At 41.5% G+C, this 23,549-nt stretch overlaps 1 protein-coding gene across 2 annotated transcripts; it reads right to left on the bottom strand.

The window, feature by feature from the left end:
• Positions 1–5,490: 5,490 nt before the first annotated feature.
• Positions 5,491–23,200, bottom strand: znf710b (zinc finger protein 710b). Of its 2 annotated transcripts, none has more exons than XM_058401117.1 (5): positions 23,051–23,200; positions 11,546–13,069; positions 8,385–8,576; positions 7,592–7,763; positions 5,491–7,507 (listed from the first exon to the last, which is right to left on the bottom strand). In XM_058401117.1, exons 2-5 carry the CDS (start codon positions 13,025–13,027, stop codon positions 7,329–7,331), a joined length of 2,025 nt encoding a protein of 674 aa, XP_058257100.1. In that variant the 5' UTR covers positions 13,028–13,069; positions 23,051–23,200; the 3' UTR covers positions 5,491–7,328. The 2 variants fall into 2 exon arrangements, with proteins under 2 accessions (XP_058257100.1, XP_058257099.1); XM_058401116.1 differs by lacking the exon at positions 23,051–23,200 and adding an exon at positions 14,036–14,217.
• Positions 23,201–23,549: the final 349 nt, after the last annotated feature.

The following is a 23,549-nucleotide window of genomic DNA, read 5'->3' as shown; positions in this document are numbered from 1 at the left end:
AAATAAGGAAAACTCTTCAACAGCTAGTGTATGATTTCCCATAGAAATCAACTGGGAACTAGACTTTGGTACTAAACTGTATTTCACTCCAGATCTTTAAAATCCACTCATGTAAATTATAAGGTATGCTGTTATTGAGGAAACAAACAAAGTACAGGGACCTTGTAACAAGCTACTCTCCTATACATAATATAAAAAGCAAGAAAACCAATTAAAGTAAATTGTTAAATTAAACAGCTAGAGGAAGTCATAATCAGATCAGTCAATACCAATAAGAAGAAAAATTAAGTTAACTTAATCAGCATGAATGAAGTAGACAGCAATTCCAGTATTCCAGCAGTCCTAAGGGGACTCACTGATGCAGCTGCTATCATCAGTCTTATCCTGCTCAGCAAACGCCGATACCACACCTGAAGATGACTAAGAGGAAAGGTAGGACAACACAAATGGTTGGAATGCTGCCAGATCTGACTACCATGCTCCAGCAAGCAGAATATGAAGGAGTGCATGCAGGTGAAGATTTGTCAAGCAAATCACTAATGCTTGTTGACCCACTTGTTTGAATAATTATTTATTTATTTATCTATAGGTGGGAGGTTTGCACGTGCACATTATACATGAATATACATACCTGTGTTCTATACAATAATTCAGTGATGACATCATGACAAACAGTGAAAAGGCTGTAGTGACATTTAACAGTCATGATACCTGGTGGCTTTCCGGTTGAAAACAAGTTTCTCCCTGGTTTGGGAACCTGAACAGTATGAGCCCTGCCCTTAATATTCCAAAAAAAAGTCTAGATCTTTACTGAATCCTTAACGAAATAATTTGCAGAGAAGCCCCTTTTTTTGGAACTACTATTTTATCAGTCCTCTAGGCAAAAAGGAACAAACTATTAATAGCTAATGTGTGGCACACATGATGTGTAACAATCACCTGAGAGTCAACAACGCTTCTGCACTCAAGTACTCGGGCAGAGAGAGACCTCCTTTTTCTGGTGAGACCACACAACACAAGCGTCAATGGCAGGCATTACAACCCACACTTCACCTGCTAGTGAATTACCACAACACACACTATGGAGACTGGATATGGGTGACCCACGGTGCCTGTAAGGTTCTCCACGTCAATCGGTTAGTAAAGTCAAGGGTCAAGTCAATAAGCTTTCACTGTCATTTTGAGCATATATAGCTGACACAGTACATGAAATGAAACATTCCTCCTGTACCATAGGGCTACATTAAAATGCATACACTATCTTGCCAAAAGTCTTGGGACATCTGCCTTTACATGCACATGAATGTCATATGGATTTGGCCCGCCATTTGCAGCTATAACAGCTTCAACACTTCTGGGAAGGCTTTCCACAAGGTTTAGGAGTGTGTTTATGGGAATTTTTGACCATTCCTCTAGAAGCACATTTGTGAGGTCAGGTAATAATGTTGGATGAGTTAGCCTGGCTCGCAGTCTCAGCTGTAATTCATCCCAAAGGTGTTCTATCGGGTTGAGGTGCAGGCCAGCCAAGTTCCACCACACCAAACTCGCTCATTCATGTCTTTATGGACCTTGCTTTGTGTACTGGTGCGCAGTCATGTTGGAACAGGAAGGGATCATCCCCAAACTGTTCCCACAACGTTGGGAGCATGAAATTGTCCAAAATATATCGGTATATATGAAGCGTTCCTTTCACTGTAACTAAAGGGCCAAGCCCAACACCTGAATTCAATGATTTAGATGGGTGTCCCAAAACGTTTGGCAATATAGTGTAGCTACATAAAACAACACAGAGCTAAGGACTAAAAAGTTTGCCACATAAAGTGCAAGCAGTACGAGACAAGAGACAATACACTACAAGGACACAATACAATACAATACAATACATTACAAGGACAGATACAAAAAAAATAGTGCAAGGTGGGATGTGCAAAAAACGGCATTAAACAGCCCTTGCACTGTGGCATAGTGAACACTGATAGGTTGCACTGCACCATCCAAGTCCAGTTGGCTAGCCGCCATTTTTAGAGTGGATGCTGTGGCTAATTTAGAGCCTGTCACAGGCACCTGGAGCAGACAAGGGTTGAGCTATACCCTTACTCACATGCTGCTGACTTACAGTCACGATCAGCCTGGAAGAAGCACCTAGATGTGGATGTAGATATGTTTCTCCAATAAGGATCAAGAAAGATAACTGGCCATTAAAGAAGTGCTCTAAGAAATCACAGTTTTCATGTGTTAACATGGGTATTACTGCGCAGTCAGTGTGCAGGATGTCACACACACTGTCCTTGAGATGTTGGAGTCACGAGGCACTGAGTGTGTATCTGCTGCTTGGGGGTTTTTTTTGTGTATGGAGGAAAACTGACTCCAGTGCATAGCATATTTGAAGGAAGATCAATCATGCTAGCAATAAATTAGCCACAAGCCCATTAGTTGGCTGTTTGTTAAAGACTGTGGAATATTTTAAGGAGAAAATGCTAAGGGAGAAACTAACTAGGCAGGAAAGAGATGAGCAGTAAGTAAAACTACACAGCTCATACAGAGGGAGCAGCGAGTGACTAGCTAAAGGCAGGGTGGTGATGCTAACATGGTAGAAAAACAACTTGAGGCTGATGGATGCTTTGCAGCTGTCTAGCCAAATGATGTCAGATCCCAACTAATTATCAAACACCACACAAAAGGCCAGAAATTATTTCAGAAACTGCTTTTGCTTCTTCTTTATTTCTTTCCTCTTCCTACTTCTTCTTCCTCTTCCTAAGCTGTATGACAAACACATTTTTTTTTATCATTCCCTGGTTCAGACAATCTCTTACAACCAAAATTGTTCCATACATCATAGATACACTGCCTGCACTTAAGCTGTCCCTTTTATTTGCCATTATCTATTATTGATTTCATCACTATTTGCTTTAAAACATGATCTTGGTGGCTGCAGAACATTTTTCAATCACACCAAAAAAAAAAAAAAGCCAGCTGTGGACTTTACCCACTTGCAGCCTCGATCCAAAGCTAACCTAATTTGGCATTAAAAACAAAGAAAAAACAACCCTGACCCTGGCAACCCTGTATGTAGTGTTCTACAAAAAAATGCTTGCAATATACACTGAGAGAGAAGGGAATGAGGGGAGATGGTGTCCAGCTTTGGAAGACAGATATTGTGTGTCATGTAGTCTGACAAGTGGGAAGAAGCAAACATGAGAGTAGTACTTATTGCAAATACTGATGTTTAGGTGTTTCCTCTGTGTTTAGAAGAAGAAATGAAGAAGAAATTTACAGTATATTTGGTATAATGGGAACAGACAGATGGGCTGGTAGAGATGATTACAGGGCTGTTGATTCAATTTAATGTGAATGTTATACAGGATATGAATAGCTTTTTTTTGGGGGGGGGCTATTATTTTTATTAATATAATGGATGGGTAATGATTTAACTACTTGTTACTCAGCTGGTAAAATTCAGTTGGTCTTGCTATCAGGAAATATCAACCCAATTTTAGGGAATCTGATCAACCCCTTAACCCATCTCTCACCCCCTGATAAACAGCATTTCCACGACATCATATAATAAACATTGTTCTAGTTTCTAAAAACAAGGGATGGAAATGAGGGATATCAGGAGCACGGTGTTATGCTTCCATCTGCTGGCTGTGTAACTGTCATGATCCTGGGATTAGTAAAACAATCACAATATAAATAAATAGCAGTGTCATAATTATATGACTATTAGTTGAATAATCAGTATTTATAATATCGATATTGATATTAATAAATATGAATGAATAAAACAACCAAAAAATACAACCGTGTTTGTACAATGAAGACAAATAGTAATACTACAAGCCCTGAAGTAGGTTAATTCCTAAACCTTTATATGAATAACTTGCACAGTTTAATGTTTGAACCAAAAACTGTGGAGAAGGTTGCTGAGATGTTTGCTACGCTTAATGAAGAAACATCATAAACAACTAGTTCCTGAAGATCTGTGAATACGTACGAGTGTTGAAATGATATGTGGTGCAAGTGTTTTGTGAGTTGTCTTTGTTTTTATTACAGCAGAAGTTTAAAGGTGAGATTATGGTATATTGTTAGTGTGAAACAGATCTCTGTCTGGCTTTAGGAGGACGGTGGTCAAGCTCGTCAGTCCAGCTTTACAGAAAAGCCACAAAGAGTTGCTAAATCTGCAAGATTACTTCTACCTGCCTGTGGCCTCTAAGACAAGTATTTCTGCCTCATTGGAATTAAGTAGGAGGAAGTTACTTAGCATCCGGATGTCCTTTCCACATTCCTTCACTTTATTAAGCTACTGCCTGCCTGCTTTGGCTGAAGCCGCGATTTTCCCAAACAAGATTGTGTGTTCTCCTGAACCCTGGTCAGATACAAAATTGAATAAAAGATGAATGAAACCCAATTGACCTTAACAACCAAGTTACATATAGCATGTAAGCCAAAGCAGGAGGACTGCTTCAGGTCTGAACTACACTCCCTGTATGCAAGATCACAAAACATAGAGGAGTGTCTGAACATGGTGTTCTCTCTGATTCGGTGGTCATGGAGACATGTTTTCAGCTTTACTGAATGAAGTTTTTAACTCTTATTCAACCCTAGAATGAAAAACTGCAGCATAACATCCCCCATGGAGGAAGGTCTAAAATGATTAATACTTTCAAATGCATTCCTGCTTTAAAAGCCTCATTAGCAATACAAAGAGGTTTTTTTTTAGATGGAAAATAGCATGGCAGTGACTGCATGGTCGAGCACCCATTGTGAATCTGGGTGAATAAAAAAGGCCACTGAAAGTACTCAAGTAAAGGTAAAAGCTAATGCACAATCTAACGCCATTATAAGTAGCAGCATGGAGGGAAAAATCTACTTGGGTGAAAATACCTACCTTCATCTACATTCATCTCAAGGCAGGTGTATATTGGTATTTCTAACTGAAGAACAAAGCTGACATCTTGCCCAAACCTGCAGGACTAGCTAGTTTGCTACGCAAATAGTCATAAGGAAAATATGCTAACTCAAATCAAGGCTTGAATATGGCTCACTGGTTAAAACCTTACTAGCTAGCTAATATAACAAAAATAAAGTGGATAGCTAATTTAACTAACTAAATGACAAAACGTAATGTTGATATACTTCGTATGCATCTTGTATGTTTTTCTGACTGAAAAATTCACTCACTTCAGTGCTTCAAGTCTTCATTTTCAATAACACTCATGAAAAGCAAAACTCAACCCAAAATAGTACTCAAGTATTTTCAAGTGTTGGTGTTAATGGCGGCTGATTTACATACCCGGTGAAAGAGAGACCCTTACCCAAATCATCATGGAGCTGGAAGCTGAGCTATGAAAGTGTCCTGCTGTCTGTGGTGACTTTACACTGCGTTTCAATACCAAATCAGGATAAGGTTAAAAGGAAAGACTATGGAAGTTACATCACTTTGAAAATGCTTTATTTAAAGAAACTAACACAACTGGCAATGTTGCCCTATCTATCTCCTATGAGATGAAGATTAGACAAGAGCTTTAACTGTCAGTGATAAACCAGGTTTCTTCTCAAAAGATATTAAATGCATTTTTAATCCAAAGGTGCAAAATAAATATCAAACTAATATATGGGAACAATTATTCTCTACAAATAACTGGTTGTTGGTGAAGGTATCGCTTTCTGGAAATTGTAGTGGATGGTCATGCAGTGACTTTGGTACTGGGGCCCAAACACACACACTCAGGTATGTACACTCGCTAGTACACTGTTCTACTGAGCACAAATACACCGGGCGCTCTTTTACGTTCTCTCATTTATAAACAACAGTAAGTAGAGGCAAAGAAACTTAATGATATTAGTTAGGCTGTTTTTAAAAGGTCCAGTCAGTGAACAAAAAGAGACGATACACAAGTGGGTCACAGATTAAAAGAAAAAAAACAGTGTCTGTAGAGGGGGGGGGCATTTATTTTTGTTGACATGAAAGGAGTCCATTTATCTCCTAGGAGTGAACAGTCACTGCAAATCAGGACAAAGTTCTTCTCATTTCTTTTCTTATAATAAAACAATACTATCCCAATGGACATGGTCTCCTCCAGGATGGCTCCGCCCCCATCCACAGGGCTCACTAAATGATTTGATGAGGATGAAGATAATCTAAGTCATGCTATGACCAATGTAGTCACCATCCAAGGATAAATTTTTAAGAGACCTGTTGGACAGGGTTCTCCACTAGCATCAGCAAAACACCAACCAAGAGCATACATTTTAGACAAAATGATGTTCATCTCTCCAGTACAGCTCCAGAGACTTTTTTTGACCAAAGCACACTGAAACTGCTCTGGTTGCTCTGGGGCCTAAAACTTTCACACAGTTTACAGTGTATTTTCTTTAAAATTTGTCATTGGTCTGTATATAGTAGTGTATATTTATGATCTTTATTTTTGTTTACATACATTATGTATGCTTGCACGAGATGAATAATTAAACTGCTTTGTTTGAAATTACATCCTCATATGCTGCAGTCTGACATCCCCAAAGTGGAGATCATGGAAGATCTCAGGGCATCTAAAGAGACATCTATGCCCAATGAGAGTGCAAAATGTCTTTGCTGGCATCTATACCCATACTTAGACTTTGTGGACACAACATCTCAAGCATGGCAAGGAAAACTTGTAGAATAAACTCTCTCATTAACACTGAGCACGAGGTAGGGACACACCGATGATGTTAATGTCAATCCATCATAGGCAACTGCATGCATGCACACATACATTTCACACCTAGGGGCAATTTAGCACAGCTGAACCACCCAGGATCATGTATTTTACGGAGGAGAACATGCAGAGAAACTCTGCACAGACACTAACCCGACCTCAGGATCAAATCAGGGATCCCGGACCAGTGAGGTGACAATGCTACCCTCACCATCATCTTACATTCAAACAATGGCATTTAATCCTTCATCTCATGTGAGTGTACATTATGTAATCAACATAAAGACAGTAAATAATCACTTTTTATATATGTATTTTGTTCATTTTTGGTCGTGAACCTTGCCGAGTGGACCTTTAAATCAATAACGCGCTGTCGCAATGCCACACAGCAGCACAGGGTAAACTTACAATTGTTCAAAAGACTCTTAGCAAATTCAGTGGTTTTTATGAAACAGAATCAGAATAGTTACAACATGAGTAAAACCACGATGGCCACCTGTCCATCAGTAATAATAGAGAAGTCGTGGTTCTCATGGAAATACATAACAACCAGCGTATGGCTGATAAGTGCCCAATTAGTTCAAAGGATCCTCAACAGTATATCAGCTTTAGTCTTATTCACAGGGCTCATGCTGTGTTGTAGCTGCCCACATCCTTTCCAAAGTTATAATAGTCCAGCTCCTGTATAGCAACCTCAGAGAGCTTGGTGAGATTAGGCGCGTCGTTAGCATCCATATTTTCAGGGGCGGCGAAGTTGAAGTTATCTTCTTCATAATCCTCGTGGGGTTCCAGATCTGGAGGAGCATCTGAGACACAAATAATAGGTCAAAAATCAAGCTTAATGCTGATACCTGAACTTAAGCCTTACAAATTGTTGAGATCTTCCTTACCTTGTCCCTCTGGGGATACGTCCATGCCATGCTTGACCTTCATGTGTCGACTGAGGTTACCCTTCAGGTTGAATCGGCTGGAGCAGTACGCACACTTAAATGGCTTGCTGCCGGCATGTAGATGCATGTGGCCCAGAAGATTATACATTCGGTTGAATGATTTTCCACACACCTGGAAAAAAATAATGAAATAAATAAAACTCAACACAAAGTGGTGACATCATAACTGAATGAGATTTGAAAAATGCTGTATTTATTTCTGATTTTGTTCAGGGGAAAGTAGCTATTGTATGCTAAGAAAGGCACCAGATGATGTCAGAGACTAATTTGCATATTCACTGATTTGTCGGGATCGTTTGCATATCAAAACGTGTTACATGGAACAGGAAGATTCTGGGAAGACAATATAGTAAAGAAAAGAATGAAAGAGAAGAGAAAGTGTTATAAGCCTAGAAAATAATTCAAAAACATTCATTATAGCCAGAAGATGTCTTTGATGAAGGCACCGAAAAAAGGATTTACAAACTAGTCAAAGTAGTTACTTATATATTTATCAAAATGCTATGAGTAGTGTAGCATACGCTGGCTGGACATCTGTATCGTCTGTTCAAAAAGTCGCTAAATTTGTCACTAGGTTTCTTTTATTTCGAAAAACCCACAAAATTCACCAGCTCTAGCAGCAAAGTCTCTAAGTCAGCAACCATGGGTTGTATACGGTCAGTCTGTGTGATTACGTGCATGTGATGTGAATTGCTAGTCACGTCTGTGGTGCTGTGACATCCTGAAGCCTTACCTTACACTTAAAGGGTTTCACAGGTAGGTGGACGATCATGTGGGTTTTCAGAGTCTGCTTCTGGACGAAGGACTTGAAGCAGACGTGACACTGAAAGGGCCTGACACTGGCATGGATCAGCATGTGCCTCCTCAGGTTTGCAGACAATGTGAACTCACGAGCGCATACATCACACTTGAAGCCTTTTGTTCCCTGAGGAGCAACAGGAAGTAACAGGAAAAAAAAAAATACTGGTGAACATCTCAAGGAATGATTTACAGTAGATGTCAGTCTGAGAGCACTTATCATTCATCTCATGCAAATAACAATCATTTCTTTTTGGCTTGGGTGATGTTTTGAAGAAAAAGAAAAAAAAAAAAAGAGGATTGTTTACATGCATCGAGTTGGCAGTTTATTAGGTACACAGCCCCGTTCTCACCATCTGTACATTCCAGTGTGCATGAGGTAATTGCATTGTGTGGTATAAATTAAGTGGAGCAGTGTTCTTACGCATGGTTGTGAAACTGATTGCTGGAAAGGGTAAAATGAAAGAACATCGTGATTTTATGGAGTGATAGCTGATGTTAACTACTTCCACATTTGCACCTTTTGTTTGGATAAAGAAATCCAAACACTTTAATCCAAGGCAAGTTACAAATGATCTGAGCAGAACAAAAAGCTGGTGCAATTGTTATTCCGAAACAAGCAGGGGCCAAAACGAGTTCTTCCACTTGTTTACTCGGCTGATCCTGGTGATCAGGTTTGGTACCTGCTTGGGTGGAAGGAAATACTGCAACCACAGTGGCCTTTTGTGAAGACGGGGCACACTCGGTGTAGCATGTCCATAACAGGTGCTGTCTTAGAGAAAGCACTGCTCCAGCAGACACAAGTCATTGCAAGAAAAAACTAAACAAAAAACTGCCTGGTTGCACAAAATCAAGACTTGGTTTTCATCTTGCTGCTGGAGAAACTAGAATTTGGCTCAGTATGGACCCCTGTACATGACCACAGAATTGATCAAGTTCAACCCTCCGTGACTACAGATTGCCTGCATTTTATAGGATGCTTCCAGCATAATAATGCACCATGAAATGAAGTATGCATCACCGTTGCATTTACAGCAGACGCCCTTATTCAAAGCGACTTACATTTATCTCTTTATAAATCTAAGCAGTTGAGGCTGGCTTAAGGGCCCAGCAGTGGCAGCTTGACAGTAGTGGGATTTGAACTCACAACCTTCTGATCAGTAGTCTGCGGTCTTAACCTCTGAGCTACCACTTCCTCTTACTAGCCAATACTTCCTATTACACAACAGCTACCACTTGATGTGTTTCCTCCAAGACATTCATCTTTCTGAACTGCTGCCTCCGTGCACACATCTGGAAAAAACCGCTAACTGCCGTCTTCCTAATACACAAGCTCACAGACAGCTATGATCGGTTAATATCACTGACTGACAAGCGCAAGAGCAATGGCATCCTAAATCCCAGAGGCCATGGTCAGCTGTTTTCCTTTGGACAGCCAGTCATGGATGGCTGTGGCATCATCAAAATTCAAACTTGTAGCTCTCTCAGTAAATAGCCTTTGTGTTGTCTTCTGCAACACAATACAGCATCTGTTTGAATCTTGCCTTGGCCAAATACATTACATCTAACCAGGCACAACTAGACCACTGGATTAGGGTATCGAACAGTCTAGAAGCTCAGGCGAAACATTTTCACATCTACAGCAAGGGTGTCAAACTCAGATCCTGAGCCACAATCCTACAGAGATTCGAGTTTACCCTCTACTACCACACCAATTCTGGTATGTTAGAGGAAAACTAGGGAGGCTAAGAGAACAAGTCAAACTTAAAACCAGCAGAATCCAAAGAATCCTGGAAAAATAGATGGGCAGACAAACAGCAAAAATCATAGCAAGCCTCGAATTCCTGAACATAAAGGTGTAATGTAACATCTCTGTAGGACAATCAGAACGAGAGCAAATACTATTGAGCTAAAAACTATTTTAGACATTTGACCTTGCTGTGACCTTGACCCAGTTTGGATCGATACCAAAATCAGTTTATCTGCTTCTTACAATGATATTTCTATATAAAATCCTATAAACATTCAACCGCTCATTCGTGACACCAACAATACACTTAGATGGACAGATGGACAGGCAGTAGAGTGAGATGTGGTGGGGGAAGAAACAAACAGGACATAAGAAACGTCAATTAAAAAGCAACCATCTGGATAAGATAATTGCTCAATCCCATTTACAAAAAAAACAAAAAAGAAAACAGAGGCTAAGGAAGCTAGGAATTACTTGAGGGCTCTTCCCCAGGAGTTAAGCCAGGAGCTGGGAGCAAAGCAGAGATAATATTGATATTCCAGTATTGATTCTCCTGCTAGTTGTATACAAGAAAACTGACCAACCATAGAACAAAAAAAACCCTCTATGCGCACACATTTTCTAGCTTATTTCTAATTACTGGCTGTAACTACAGTCCAGCAACATGTTGCTCTTTCATGTCCTTTAAAACTGTAGGCATTTTCTGTCTTACATATGACTTCTAAGTCACTTACACGCTCTCCCTAACCGTGCCATGCAGTGTTTTCTGTCACGACCAAACCAAAAGATGTCTTAGGCATAATCATCTCGCTGGAAATATTCGATGTAAACACATAGCTCTTAGCAGATGGCAGATAAATCCCACTCTCTAATATTCTATGCAACCTAGATGAAAGGTGCACTACTCCCGTATTTAAAAGCGAAAAGGAAGGATACGCCGCATTTGCATTTTATTAAACACAAAAAAAGCTTTTAATAAGATACCTAATAAACTGGGCTCTCTGGGTTCATTTTCTTGAATAGGGTATAAAGATAGTTCTGCTTCAAAACAAAATTTTCAGCTAAACATTATAAATAAAAATCCATTCGTAAACTTTGTTTATCTGGCACTGTTATTTGTCCTAGTCCTAGGATTTTCATCCCACTGCACTGTAACGCATGAAAGATATTTGTGTACCCACTTCTGTATCTGTATTTACAATGGAAATGAGTTTGTTACAACTGTGCTAGAAGTTCCATACATACACAAGGATAAAGGGGAAAAAAAGAGTCATTTTTACCTTAGAGGCATAAAGAAAAAAAAAAAAAAAGCATAAAGAGGGAAAAAAAAAAGAAGTCATTTTTACCTTAGAGGCACGTGCCTGAGGCTTTAGCACTTTGTGTGTGAGGGAGTGCTGACGTAGCTGGTGGAGCTGCAGGAACTGCAGGCCGCACTGGCTGCAGGAAAAAGAGCGTTGGGCCTGATGCTTCAGCATATGGTTCTGCAACTGACTACGGTAGGCAAATGTCTTACTGCAGTGGCTACACTGAAAGCTGGACGGCCCTTGGTGGCTGACCTGATGGCGCTTGAGGTGGGCATAGGTGGGGAACTCCATGGAGCACTGTGAGCAGATGTGGCAGCGGCCTCGCTCATGCTTCACCTCATGGGCTCGCAGCTCACTGGGATAGGCAAAGCCTCGGCGGCAAAAGCGGCAGCTGAAGGGCTTGACATCAGAGTGTTGTAACATGTGGCGTTTTAGGTGGCTGGTCTGAGTAAAGCCTTTTTTGCAGACGGTGCACTTGTGCGGCCGTGTGCCTTGGTGCGTCAGGAGGTGTGTCTGCAGGTGGCTTGGCTGCTTGAAGAGCTTCCCACAATGTGGGCAGGCATGGGGTTTAATGCCATTGTGGCCCAAGATATGTGTAACCAGGTTATATTTGGAAGTGTATGACTTTTCACACATGCGGCACTTCCAGCGCTTCAAGCCTTCGCCAACATCCACGCAATATGACTCGTTGATCTGTATGTTGATGTCCAATCGGTCAATGCGGCGCCCCCGCGGTGCCTCCCCTTCCACAGGCTCCCCCCAGAACAGGCCTTGGTTGCTCTCATCAAACTCTCCTACCCCATCCATATCCCCGCCTTCATAGCCAACCTCATTACCACGGAAGTAGCTGCTCATCTCCTCCCCTCCACTGCCAGCCTTCCCCATCCTTGTGTCATTCCCGTCCTCTTGCACGTCCTCATTTCCTCTTTTCTCCAGTGTATGACTTCTGTCATGAGAATGAACCTCATTAGGTGTGTGACTGTTGTGGTGGGGATGAACATGGTGGTTATGTGGCTGATGTGAGCTCTTGGGTTCCCGGACACAGGTCGAGCAGCAGTTGCTGGCATGAGCTTTGGAGGCTAGGCGGTAACCAGAGTTGTCTACCATCTGCATGTTCTCTCTAGGCATCATGCTCATCATGTGGTTGCAGGAAGGCAGTCCCGGGGTCACAGACTCACCTTTGACATGCGAACCCGCGTTCTGGTGCACTACTATAGGCTTTGTGTTTTCAGGTGTTCCCTGCCACCTCCTTTCAGCACAGCTCGGGTGAGCCTGACCGTCCTCTCCAAGGTTCACACCAAGGTAGTCACCATTGGCGCCAATGAGCTGGTCAGCATACTCGTAGTCCATCCGCTCGATGGACGGAGCAGGAGATTCTTTGGGCTCTCCGGTATAAAAACCGTTGGGTGCAATGGTGGCACCAAAGACCTCATTCTGGGATATAAGTCCCAACACAGCAGCCTGGGCCAGAGACAAGACCACCACTGGGTCTGTCTGTGTCCCCACATCCATCTGCTGGTGCATGGCTTCAGCATAACATCGAACCAGCTGCTGGGTCTTCTCCTCCTGCCAAACAGACACACAATAAAATACCTCAGAGTGGATAAATGAGCAACCTAGGCTTCAAGTAAGATACTAAAAGATATGTTGGATTGCATTGCCTGTTCACTGTTTAAACCACAGAGACACTCAATTCATCTCAGGAGGAATTAAAATGCTTTATTTGGGATAGAACTGGAGATTATGTCAGGTAATTACAATGTAATTCAATCAACTAATTTAATTGCACATAGAAACGATACACTGATAGCTGAGCTCTCTATTTTTTTCTATTGGTGAGCACCATACTCTCTCCAAAATAAGTAAAAAGAGAGAGATACTAACAAAAAGATATCATGAATATGCACAGAGAGGGAAAGAGTGCATGAAAGGAAGCTCGACTGACAGAAAAGACAGATTAGGCGAGTGATGGAGGGAGAGGAAAAAAAGAGGAGGGGTTGACTGTGTGAGTGAACAAGAGAGTGGGTGAGTGAGAGAGAGAGAGAGAGAGAGAGAGAGGGAGGAAGGGAGAGAGAGAGAGAGAGGAAGGGTGGGAGGGAGGGAGAGAGGGAAAGAGAAAGAGAGAGAGAAAAAGAGAGAGGGGGGAGAGGGAGAGAGATAGAGGGGAGAGAGAAAAGAGGCAGAGAGAGGGGGGAGAGAGAGAGGGAGAGAGAAAATAGGCAGAGAGAGAGGGGGGAGTGAGAGAGAGAGAGAGAGAGAGAGAGAGAGAGAGAGAGAGGGAGAGGGTGAAGAATAAAATGAAAAGCATATAAAAATAAAATTTTCATTTAAATGTACAGCAGAGGAAAACGAATAACAGCATAGCATCTCAGATGTGGCAAAAAAACATTTGGTTAAAATAAGACAGCTCTTCAATCATTAAAATCTGTATTGTACACAGTAAAGAACAAGTAAACACACTCTCTCTCTCTCTCTCTCTCTCTCTCTCTCTCCTTCTCACACACACACACACACAGTCTAATATAAACTTACCAAATTTCTCTTGGTTTGAGGTTTTAGATGTTTGAGCGATCTCATCTTTAGTCAAAAGTTCACGTTTACCTGCTTGCCCCTTTTGCTCCACACTCTACCGCTGTCTATAGCTACACACAAACACACACAGATACACACCGTCTCTGTTCTCTCTGTATGTGAGCTTGTTCTTTTTCCTCTCTCTCTTCTCTCTCTCTCTCTCCCCTCCCTTTCTGTCAGACTGTGTCTCTCTCTCTCTCTCTCTCTCTCTCTCGTATGTGCTCGCTCTAATTTTCCTCTTTCCCCTCCCCCATCTCTCTCTCCCTGTCTCTCTCTCTCTTTCTTTTTCTCTCTTTCTTACTGGTGCAAACACACACGCGCGCACACACACACACACACACACACAATTGTATTTGCTTTCATGTCCCCAAAGAAAAACATATTAGATATAAACACCCAAATTCAGTAATACATTTGGAGGAGTTAAAACAAAGAATGAGAGAGAGAGAAAGAGAGAGAGAGAGAGAGAGAGAGAGAGAGGAGTGAGTGACTAAGCAAACATAATGAATTAAAAGACAAAACCATAGACATCATTTACAAAAGAATAATGAATGAAATGGGAGGTGAAGAGGAGTGATAAATATGGCATTAAGAAATCTGCATTGGCCACAAAGTCAGAGGGTCATAATTTGAATACGTAAAAATCTTCAGTATATACCCGAGGCCAGTAATGGTCAATCAGTACGCTGGATCAATATACTGAATCCTTCATGCATACGTCCAAATATGATACACATAAAAACAAAAACTTGCTCAAGTTTAAACATTGCTAAGTAAACATGTACACTTTTCATTTCACTAACTTCTGCTGATTGAATTGCCCTTTAGGGGGAAAAAAAATGTTTAATATTCAAATCTTTATCATGAACATTAAACTGCATGGATACAAGAACCGTCACCATACACAGTTTGTTTATTTGATCATGATCAGTACATGATTTAATGTCCCAACATACTGTATGTATATAAACCCAGTTCATTTTTGGGGGGCTTTTTAGAATTGTAGTGGTTACACCTCAGGAGAAAATGGCTGAGAGAGAGGTATTCAGGAAGACAAGAAAATGGAGGGATGAGGGAGGAGAAGTCTTTTTCAGTGAGGGAAAGGGAGGGAGAGAGAGAGAGAGAGAGAGGCAGAGAGAGAGCGAGAGAGCGAGAGAGAGAGAGAGAGAGAAAGAGAGAGAGAGAGAGAGAGAGAGAGAGAAAGAGAGAGAGAGGGAGGGAGAAGGAAAGAACAAATAGAGAGAGAGCAAGAAAGAGAGGGGAGGAGATAAACAGAATGACCGAGGGAGGGGAGAGAGCGAGTGAGAGAGAGAGAGAGAGAAAGACAGACAGACAGACAGAATGAAAGGGAGACAGAAAGAGAGGGAGTGAGAGGACGAATGAGGGAGGGGGATGGGAGAGAGAAAGAGAAAGAGAGAGAGAAAGAGAGGGAGGGAGGGAGCAAGAGTGAGAGAGAGACAGAGAGAGAGCAAGCGAGAGAGAGAGAGAGAGAGAGAGAATAAGGAGTGACAGAGAGGGGGTGAGGGAAAGAGAGTGAGAGAGAAAAAGGGAGGGCAGAGAGTGAGACAGGAAAGAGAAAATGGAGACATGAGAGACAGATTCTGATTGCAAGTACTTTGATCAAGTTTTAAACATCACAGTCCAGTTTTTCCACATGGTTCATTTACATCTGATTCTATTTTCTGATCCAAGTCAGGTTCACCTTCTGAACATAAGGAGACACGCTAGAAGATGACTGAACGCTCTAATGATTATTAGTTACACACTAATAGAGGACGGTGTGTGGTGTCACAAAGTCACACACACACTGCATTTACATGCACTCTAACGATCCAAACGTTTCTTGATTTGGGCAGTTAACTGATCGTTTACAATCTGATCGTACAACCAATTATTTACAAAGTGTAGTGCAAACAGCCCGAGAAGAAGAGAAAACAAACTCTGTTTGGATCAAACTCAAGACAGCTTGAGGAAGGACAGATTTTGCAATTCCAAATGAATAATTACCAGTAACCTTGAGTTGAACTTTTAGTTGCATTTCAGTTTTGGTTGGTACAAACAACCTAGTCAGGGTTGTGGAAGATCCAGAGATCATCCTGGCAACAGGCGAGAATACAATCTGCCACTCCACGGCATCATAGACACACATTCACACACTCATTAACACCTAGGGGCAATTTGGTTTCACCAGTGTGGCAAAATCAGTCCCAAGTCCATAGCTACAGCTGGAGTGTGGTACAATGTTATGGTATAGATTACAATTATTCCAGCCCTTTGGTTGCCTATCTCTTCATGTACTCTTCCTCCAGTATAATATCTCTGTACTATTCACAAGACGCTCTTCCTCACCTCATGGGAGACCGCCTCATCAGAAAAGCATAGTATTCAAGCACTGGTTTCAATGTGGGATATCATAACTATACTGCCAGACAAATCAGTCTCCCGATATCCACCGCAAACTACCTGAGCCTCTAAAAGCTTGATCTGGTCATTCAAGTGCCAACACAGTACCATCTTAAACAGGAAAAACATTAAGCAAGGACTAGTATGCTGGTGCTTCAGGTCATAAACCGAAACTCGTACAGCCCAAGAGGTTGCTGTTTGCCGTGTATGTGCACAAAAAAAAACAAAAAAAAACCTACAGGAACTGCCAGTGACTTGCTGAAGCAACTTTTTTTTGGTGGCACACAAACTCACTTGAAACTGTTGATTTGCATTGAATAACAGGATGTTGGTTCAGGCTGGTGTGATGTTACAGAAAATGTAGGAGTAACTTTTGCCCCCAGATGTGTTCCAGAGCAGACACCACAATCCCAGCTTCATGTTTTTGTAAATGCTCACAGACCCACAGCTTGGAAATCTACATGTCAAACATCACTCAGATAATAATGCAAAAACCATCTGCAACCAGAAGCACATGCAAGTTTTGGGTCCTTCAGCCAGGCAAATATTTATTTGCATGCAGTTAGTGCTTCAGCTGAGGAACATTTGTTGAGAATGATATTGCCTTAGTCATCAGCTCCTGGAGGAAAGACGAGCTCAACACAACTGGAGCACCCAAAAGGCTTGAGCTTATCTGTGTGCCACTGTTCAAACACTTACCACTGGAATCCATCCAATCCATCCAAAGGGATCTATTGCACTGGATGTGAATAATACATTTCTGCCCATACCTAGCTGAACAGGACCCTGTGCAACAAAATGGGGCAAAAATGTGTTGAAGCTAGGGCAAAACCACATCCTTTCAAAAGTCCAGTTGTACTCCTTGACTAACCTTCACATCTCTTGTGGATACTACACACAATAATTAATCAAATAGTGGTTACTAGTGGGATCTAGTTAAACCAAGTAGTCAGATCTCCATGTACACCCCTAGAAGAAGCTGCAAAATCTCCCCAAGCCAGCGTTTCCCCTGCCGGTGTTCATTCACATTTTTGAGCTTTTACATCGATCCCTGAATCTCTATAGTCATAAATGAGGAGAACAGTGGGAACTGTGCCGTTTCTCCTGATACAGTGTTGAGTTTCCACTCTCTGTAAAGGAATAGCATGTCCTCCCATTATTTCAATACTCCCTCTGCTTGCATAGATTCCAGAGATAATATTGGGTACTTCTCCACAGGATTAGTCTCCTTTGCTAGTGCCACAAAATGTAACTTTGTACATCCTTTAAAAAAGGGGGAACTGAGTATGGTTAAAAAAAAAAAACCCAAGTTCAATACTTTAGGGTGAGGAAGTACCTTGAGAAGAAGTCACTCTGCTTTTGCTACTCAGGGAAGTGAAAGGATGTTAGGTCTACAGCCATGTTCAGGAGGTCCTTATGGGCAGCTCGTAAGCAGCGCAGACTCCACTAGACATGCGTTCAAGCTAATATGATGATCCACATCACGGCTGCTGTTTACGGCTGTATCAGTATCATACAGTGGTCTTAACATTTTAACAGCTAGCTTTTAAACAGTTAGTCCTAGCTGCTGTTGATCCCCCTGTGAGGGAGGTGCTCCAGGATGTACGGCAACTCCACATTAATGTGGTTACTGAACAGTGCAAAAAAAAAAAAAAGTGTGTGTAAATCAATCATGAGATATATAGGAAATGTGCCAGGGTTACTCTATTGGCTTGTCGAACAGGCTGTGGAAAGAAGCGGTCAGGTTTTGGGATAACAAAATTTACTGTAGACAAACTGACCACCAACACAACACTGTTAGGTCACTGCAACCTTTTCTGCTAATGTCCACAGAGATACTGCCTGCCTTCTGACTGAAGTCTCTAGCAGGTTCCTCAGCACCCCTATCACTAAAGGGGCCCTGGAAATGCTACATGGATACACACTCCAGTCTCACCTGGGTCTCAGGTCCTCAAAGAGATCAGACACCAAAAAACGTTGTCGCTCTGACCAAATGAGTTCTCTTGGATATTTCTATGCACGAACTGTAGTGCTTTCCATTCAATCCTATATTTGAGGGGGCTGAAAATGTACCAATAAAAGACCCTTGCTTTTTTTTCACCACACCAAACTCAAATCATCAAGACGAGGATGGAAGGAAAACAAAGTCTCCTAACTGGAAAACAAAATTTATTTTGAAGCCTCCATCCATCCACCCATCCATCCATCCATCCATCCATCCGTCCGTCCATCCAATCATCCATCCATCCAGCCACCCACCCACCCATCCATCCATCCGTCCGTCCGTCCGTCCGTCCGTCCGTCCATCCATCCTCAGCAGGAAGCTAATCATGAAAATGACCTGAGAGGAGATTTAAGCTGACCGTCTACTCCTTTCTTGGTCACTATGCAGAGTATTCTAGATGAGGCCCTGATCTGAGCCAGGGTTATGGCACTACACTTGGCAGGCATTGCTGCATGCAATCTGAACTACTATCACAGGTTAGATGTTTTGTTTACGGTTTGTCAACATTATCTGTACATGCCTGCATAAGTCTATGCACCGCAATATAGCCAAAAGTATGTGGACACCATCATCTTCACGCCCATATATGGGCATTCCCCACAAAGTAAGAACACCACAATGTGCTACAAAGGATTCATCATGAAGCATTAAGATTTCACTATAGTGGAAGTCTGGACCCCAAATCAATTCCAGCATGAATGCCACATAATGTCCCAAAAGGTCTATGAAGACATGGTTTGGAAGTGCTCAACTGACCTGCAAAAAACCCTAACCAAAAAAGCATGTTTGTGATGAAGAGGAACTCCAGGAAGCTTTCTTGCCCAACATCAGTAGCTGACCTCAGTAATGCTCTTTTGGGTGAACGGACAAATCCCCAGAGCCACGTTTCAAAATTTAGTGGAAAGCCTCCCCAAAAGAGTGGAGATTATTAAAAGGGTCTAAAACAGGGGGAAATCTGGAAGGGGACATTTACATAGCACATACTGGTGTGATTGGTCAGATGTCTTTTGCCCATACAGTGTATATGATGATGATGATAATGATCTTTAAGATGCTCCCTGTTTGGGGACGCCACAGTGGATCATTTGGTCTGCATGCTTTGATTTAAAGGTTTTATGCCGGATGCCCTTCCTGATGCAACCCTCAGATTTTATCTGGGCTTAGGACCGGTACTGAGAGTTAACTCTTCACTGGCTGGGTTGGCTCCCTGCCCAGAAATCGAACCCAGGCCATGTCAATGAGAGCACGGGATCCTGCCGCTTAACAACCAGGAGGCCTGTCCATACAGTGTATATGCTGTGCATCAATTAATTGGTTTATTTCATTCATTCATTCTCATACATACAAAATAACACAAACCTGCTTGTCATCAAGGATCATAAAGGCCATAAGAAGGTTTGCCTAGTGGATGGTAAATATTTGTCAACTATTTCCCTTCACAGTGCACATCATGTGTTTTCTCCTTAGTTTTCCATGTGCTTTTGTTATTGTTTCCTTCTGCTCTTGTTTCTCTCCAATCTTGTTCCAAATCATTTTCGTCTTCTTGTTTCTCACCATCTGGTTATCACAAATATTCGGTTCTTATATTTATATATCTTCTATTAAAAACCTTCACACATTTGTATCCTGGTTTCTTGTACTCATCACAGAACACTGCGCTGTATGAGTGGATAGAGTCGAGGGACCGAATGAGCAGCAAATGCAGCGAGTCAGTCTGGAAAATATATCAAAGTTTGTCAACAAAATCTGCTGCACCAATGCTAAAGGATCCTTGATCAACTACTATAACTCCACCAATGTCCTGCTTCCATTGATGGATTTTTACAGCAACTGGTTGTGTGAACATGTCTCAAAACTGAGCAAATACGCAGGATCTGGGAACTGCTTTTCTGGGCAGGGTCACCAAACAAACATGACATCTCGACCAATCAGAGACTGGAAAAAGTCTTAAAATCTTCTCATTCATTAAAAGCGTATCATTAAATTCATTTGGATGTGTTATATATACACAAAATATATGAATTTACCTAGAAGCTAGAACAGCAAGAAGCTAATTATGGAAATAAAAGCCTTGCTCAGGGGCGCAGCAGTGGCAGCTTGGTGGACCCGGGAATCGAACTGGAAACCTTCTGATCAGTAGGCCAATACCTTAACCATATTATTTTATTAATAAAACACTTTATTAACACAATACAATGCTTCAGATGGTTACTGGTTCACTTATATTTCTGTAAATTTCTCCTTGGTCACAAACACCACATTCATATTTAACCTCCTAACATAGAGCTGAACAAAAAGATCTTATAAATACAAATAATTATGAAAATAATTAAAATAATAATCTAGAATATGTACATGACTGGGAAGCCAGATCGGTCCCACTCAAAGTTTTGTCTCCTCTTTAATTCCCTCTTTGTCATTTTATCAAACGATGGTCTAGGCATTCGCAAATATAATACAGATGACCCGAGACTTTTTCCCCCAAAATTTTCAAAGCCTCCTTCAGCCACGCCTAGTGAATTTAATAAGCACCTAGACAAGATCAAATTTTTTTTGCCATCTGGTTTCAGAGTTGGACTGTACGCACTCTAGGCATCAGTGTCAGGGATAAAAAGCCACAGGGGCATCAACCAGGAGGCGTCTAATATGTCCGGGTGGTAATTCTATAGCTAATGAGTCATCATTATTGGTATCATTTGGCTGGACTGTTGCTAGGTGTTTGTAGTAGCATCCTACGTTTCTGGCTAATAGTCAGAAAGTAATGGAGAAAATGTAAATGAACAGAATATTGAACATGATTAATCTGAAATGTGATGGTACTCGATAAAACTATATTATTCACTGATCAGGTATAACATTATGACCACTGATAGGTGCCGTGAATAACACTGGTTATCTCCTCATCATGGAACCTGTTAGTGGGTGGGATATATTAGGCAGCAAGTGAACATTTTGTCCTCAAAGTTGATGTGTTAGAAGCAGGAAAAATGGACAAGCGTAAGGATTTGAGAGAGTTGGACAAAGGGCCAAATTGTGATGGCTAGACGACTGGATCAGAGCATCTCCAAAACTGCAGCTCTTGTGGGGTGTTCCCGGTCTGCAGTGGTCAGTATCTATCACAAAGTGGTCCAAGGAAGGAACAGTGGTGAATGGGCGGCCAAGGCTCACGTGGTGAGCGAAGGCTGACCCGTGTGATCCGATCCAACAGACGAGCTACTGTTGCTCAAATTGCTGAAGAAGTTAATGCTGGTTCTGATAGAAATGACGGGTCAGGGCTGTTTTGGCAGCAAACACAATATTAGGCAGGTGGTCATAATGTTACACCTGGTCTAGGTACACTATAGAGGAACCTGGTGTACAGTGTATAAAGATTCGATCACCATCATGATCAGCCTGAGGTAGCAACACATTCACACGCCGAACAAGTGTGAGGAGGTGATAAAGTGATCCGACGGAAACCAACAAGAACGGCGAATTCGCACTAATTCCAACCTCATCGAAATCACTAAACGCCGACCATTATTTCACAACCAAGAGAAATGGTCTGGGAACGAGAAGAAACACACAGTGCAAGGAGCACACAGGCAAAAATGCCCCAAGGAGCTGCTACTGTACAGCAAGCCCCGCCTCCGGAGACTAATTATCTTCCAGAGAGCATTTCATTGGATAAACACGAGACCGGTACAGGATGAGTCATCAAAAGATACCAAATGTTTGTTTTTTTTTTCCCTGAAGAGACGTTATCAAATTAAACCAGTCTATTATAGAATAATAAAATAAATAAATAAAAGCAAATTACTTTTGTTTTCTTTCTAAAAATCGACTTTTGCATGTAGACCAAAAATAAAAACAAAAAACCCGGAAATACAAATGTTTTATTTTACTTTCTTAGCCAAGTGACTGCTGTTGAATTGGTTTCACTCTGTAGATTTCACTCGGTCGAAACGTGACCTGACTTTTAGATCGATCACATCTCTCTCATTATTTATCAAGTGTTTATTTCTGAAATGCTGATTGTGACAGAAACATCTAAACATTTTATTTTTGTGTCATTGTACACCGATTTTTTTGACAACAAATCACAGCAAACACCAAACAAAATGTATAGCTATTAGCCCGGTTCGGTTACTTCTAATATTCTGATAGAAAGCTACATAAAATAGCATTCAGATAACGAGTTTGGGAAACAAAAACGATGAACATAACTCGGAAAGTCTGTGAAAATGAAAACTATATTGATATAATGTTGTGTTTTGTCCACTTAGTTATGCTAGCTTAGCCTAGCAGCCCGTAGCACTGAGAGGACAGGGCGAGTGTGGCCTGCTTTTATTTCCCCCCACTCCATCCAGCACCGTTCACCGGCCACCAGGATGTGTGAGTAAAATAAAACAAAAATAGTGTATTTCTTTTGCTTTGTAATAATACACAGAAGAGGAAACACTCCTGTAGTCCAAAACTGAAATGATTTAAAGTGAATAATTAAGAGTTGCTTGGGACTGCTCCGGTCGCTAGTACATTAGTTTCATTTTTGCCTCAAATAACAAAAAACAATCGATCGGTTAACTTACCACGCTCCAAAACTCGGTTCTGTACGTAGAAGACACTTTGGAGATTTTTATTTACTACCAATACAGACGGAATTGGAGCTAATTCTGGCTTTTAGTTCGGCAGAAAGTAAGAAGAGAAAGTGACGTGAACAAATATCATCCCCCTTATGCACACACCTTTAGTCACCACTAGAGGGCAGAAAAGAGAATGAACCGCGAACATGGGCGTCTTCTTCTTCCATTAGCAGGTTGGACGGAGCTATTGCTCATTGCTGCCATTGTGTGTTTCAACATGTTACTACACACACACACACACACACACACACACACACACACACACACACACACACACACACTAATCATACCCAATCTCAGAAAAAATCCCTGCTTTTGTGAAAGTGCACATGGTTTCACACTCCAGTGACTATTGTCAATTTAATCAATTTAGGTGTAACCAATGAAGGCCTAATAACGTTAAATGCTCTTTAAAGTATAATTAAGGGGGCAAAGCTTTCATTAT

Source organism: Hemibagrus wyckioides, linkage group LG10 (assembly GCF_019097595.1).
Source record: "Hemibagrus wyckioides isolate EC202008001 linkage group LG10, SWU_Hwy_1.0, whole genome shotgun sequence".
NCBI lineage: Eukaryota > Metazoa > Chordata > Actinopteri > Siluriformes > Bagridae > Hemibagrus > Hemibagrus wyckioides.
The sequence above is the reverse complement of the archived record's forward strand: the minus strand, read 5'-3'. Positions and strand labels throughout refer to the sequence as shown.

Coding starts and splice junctions, on each gene's coding strand:
- znf710b (XM_058401116.1), bottom strand. CDS start 14,080: ATGAGATCGCTCAAACATCTAAAACCTCAAACCAAGAGAAATTTG. Junction 13,070..14,035: donor CTCAAACCAAGAGAAATTTG/GTAAGTTTATAT, acceptor TCTGTTTGGCAG/GAGGAGAAGACCCAGCAGCT. Junction 7,764..8,384: donor TGAAACCCTTTAAGTGTAAG/GTAAGGCTTCAG, acceptor ATTTTTTTCCAG/GTGTGTGGAAAATCATTCAA.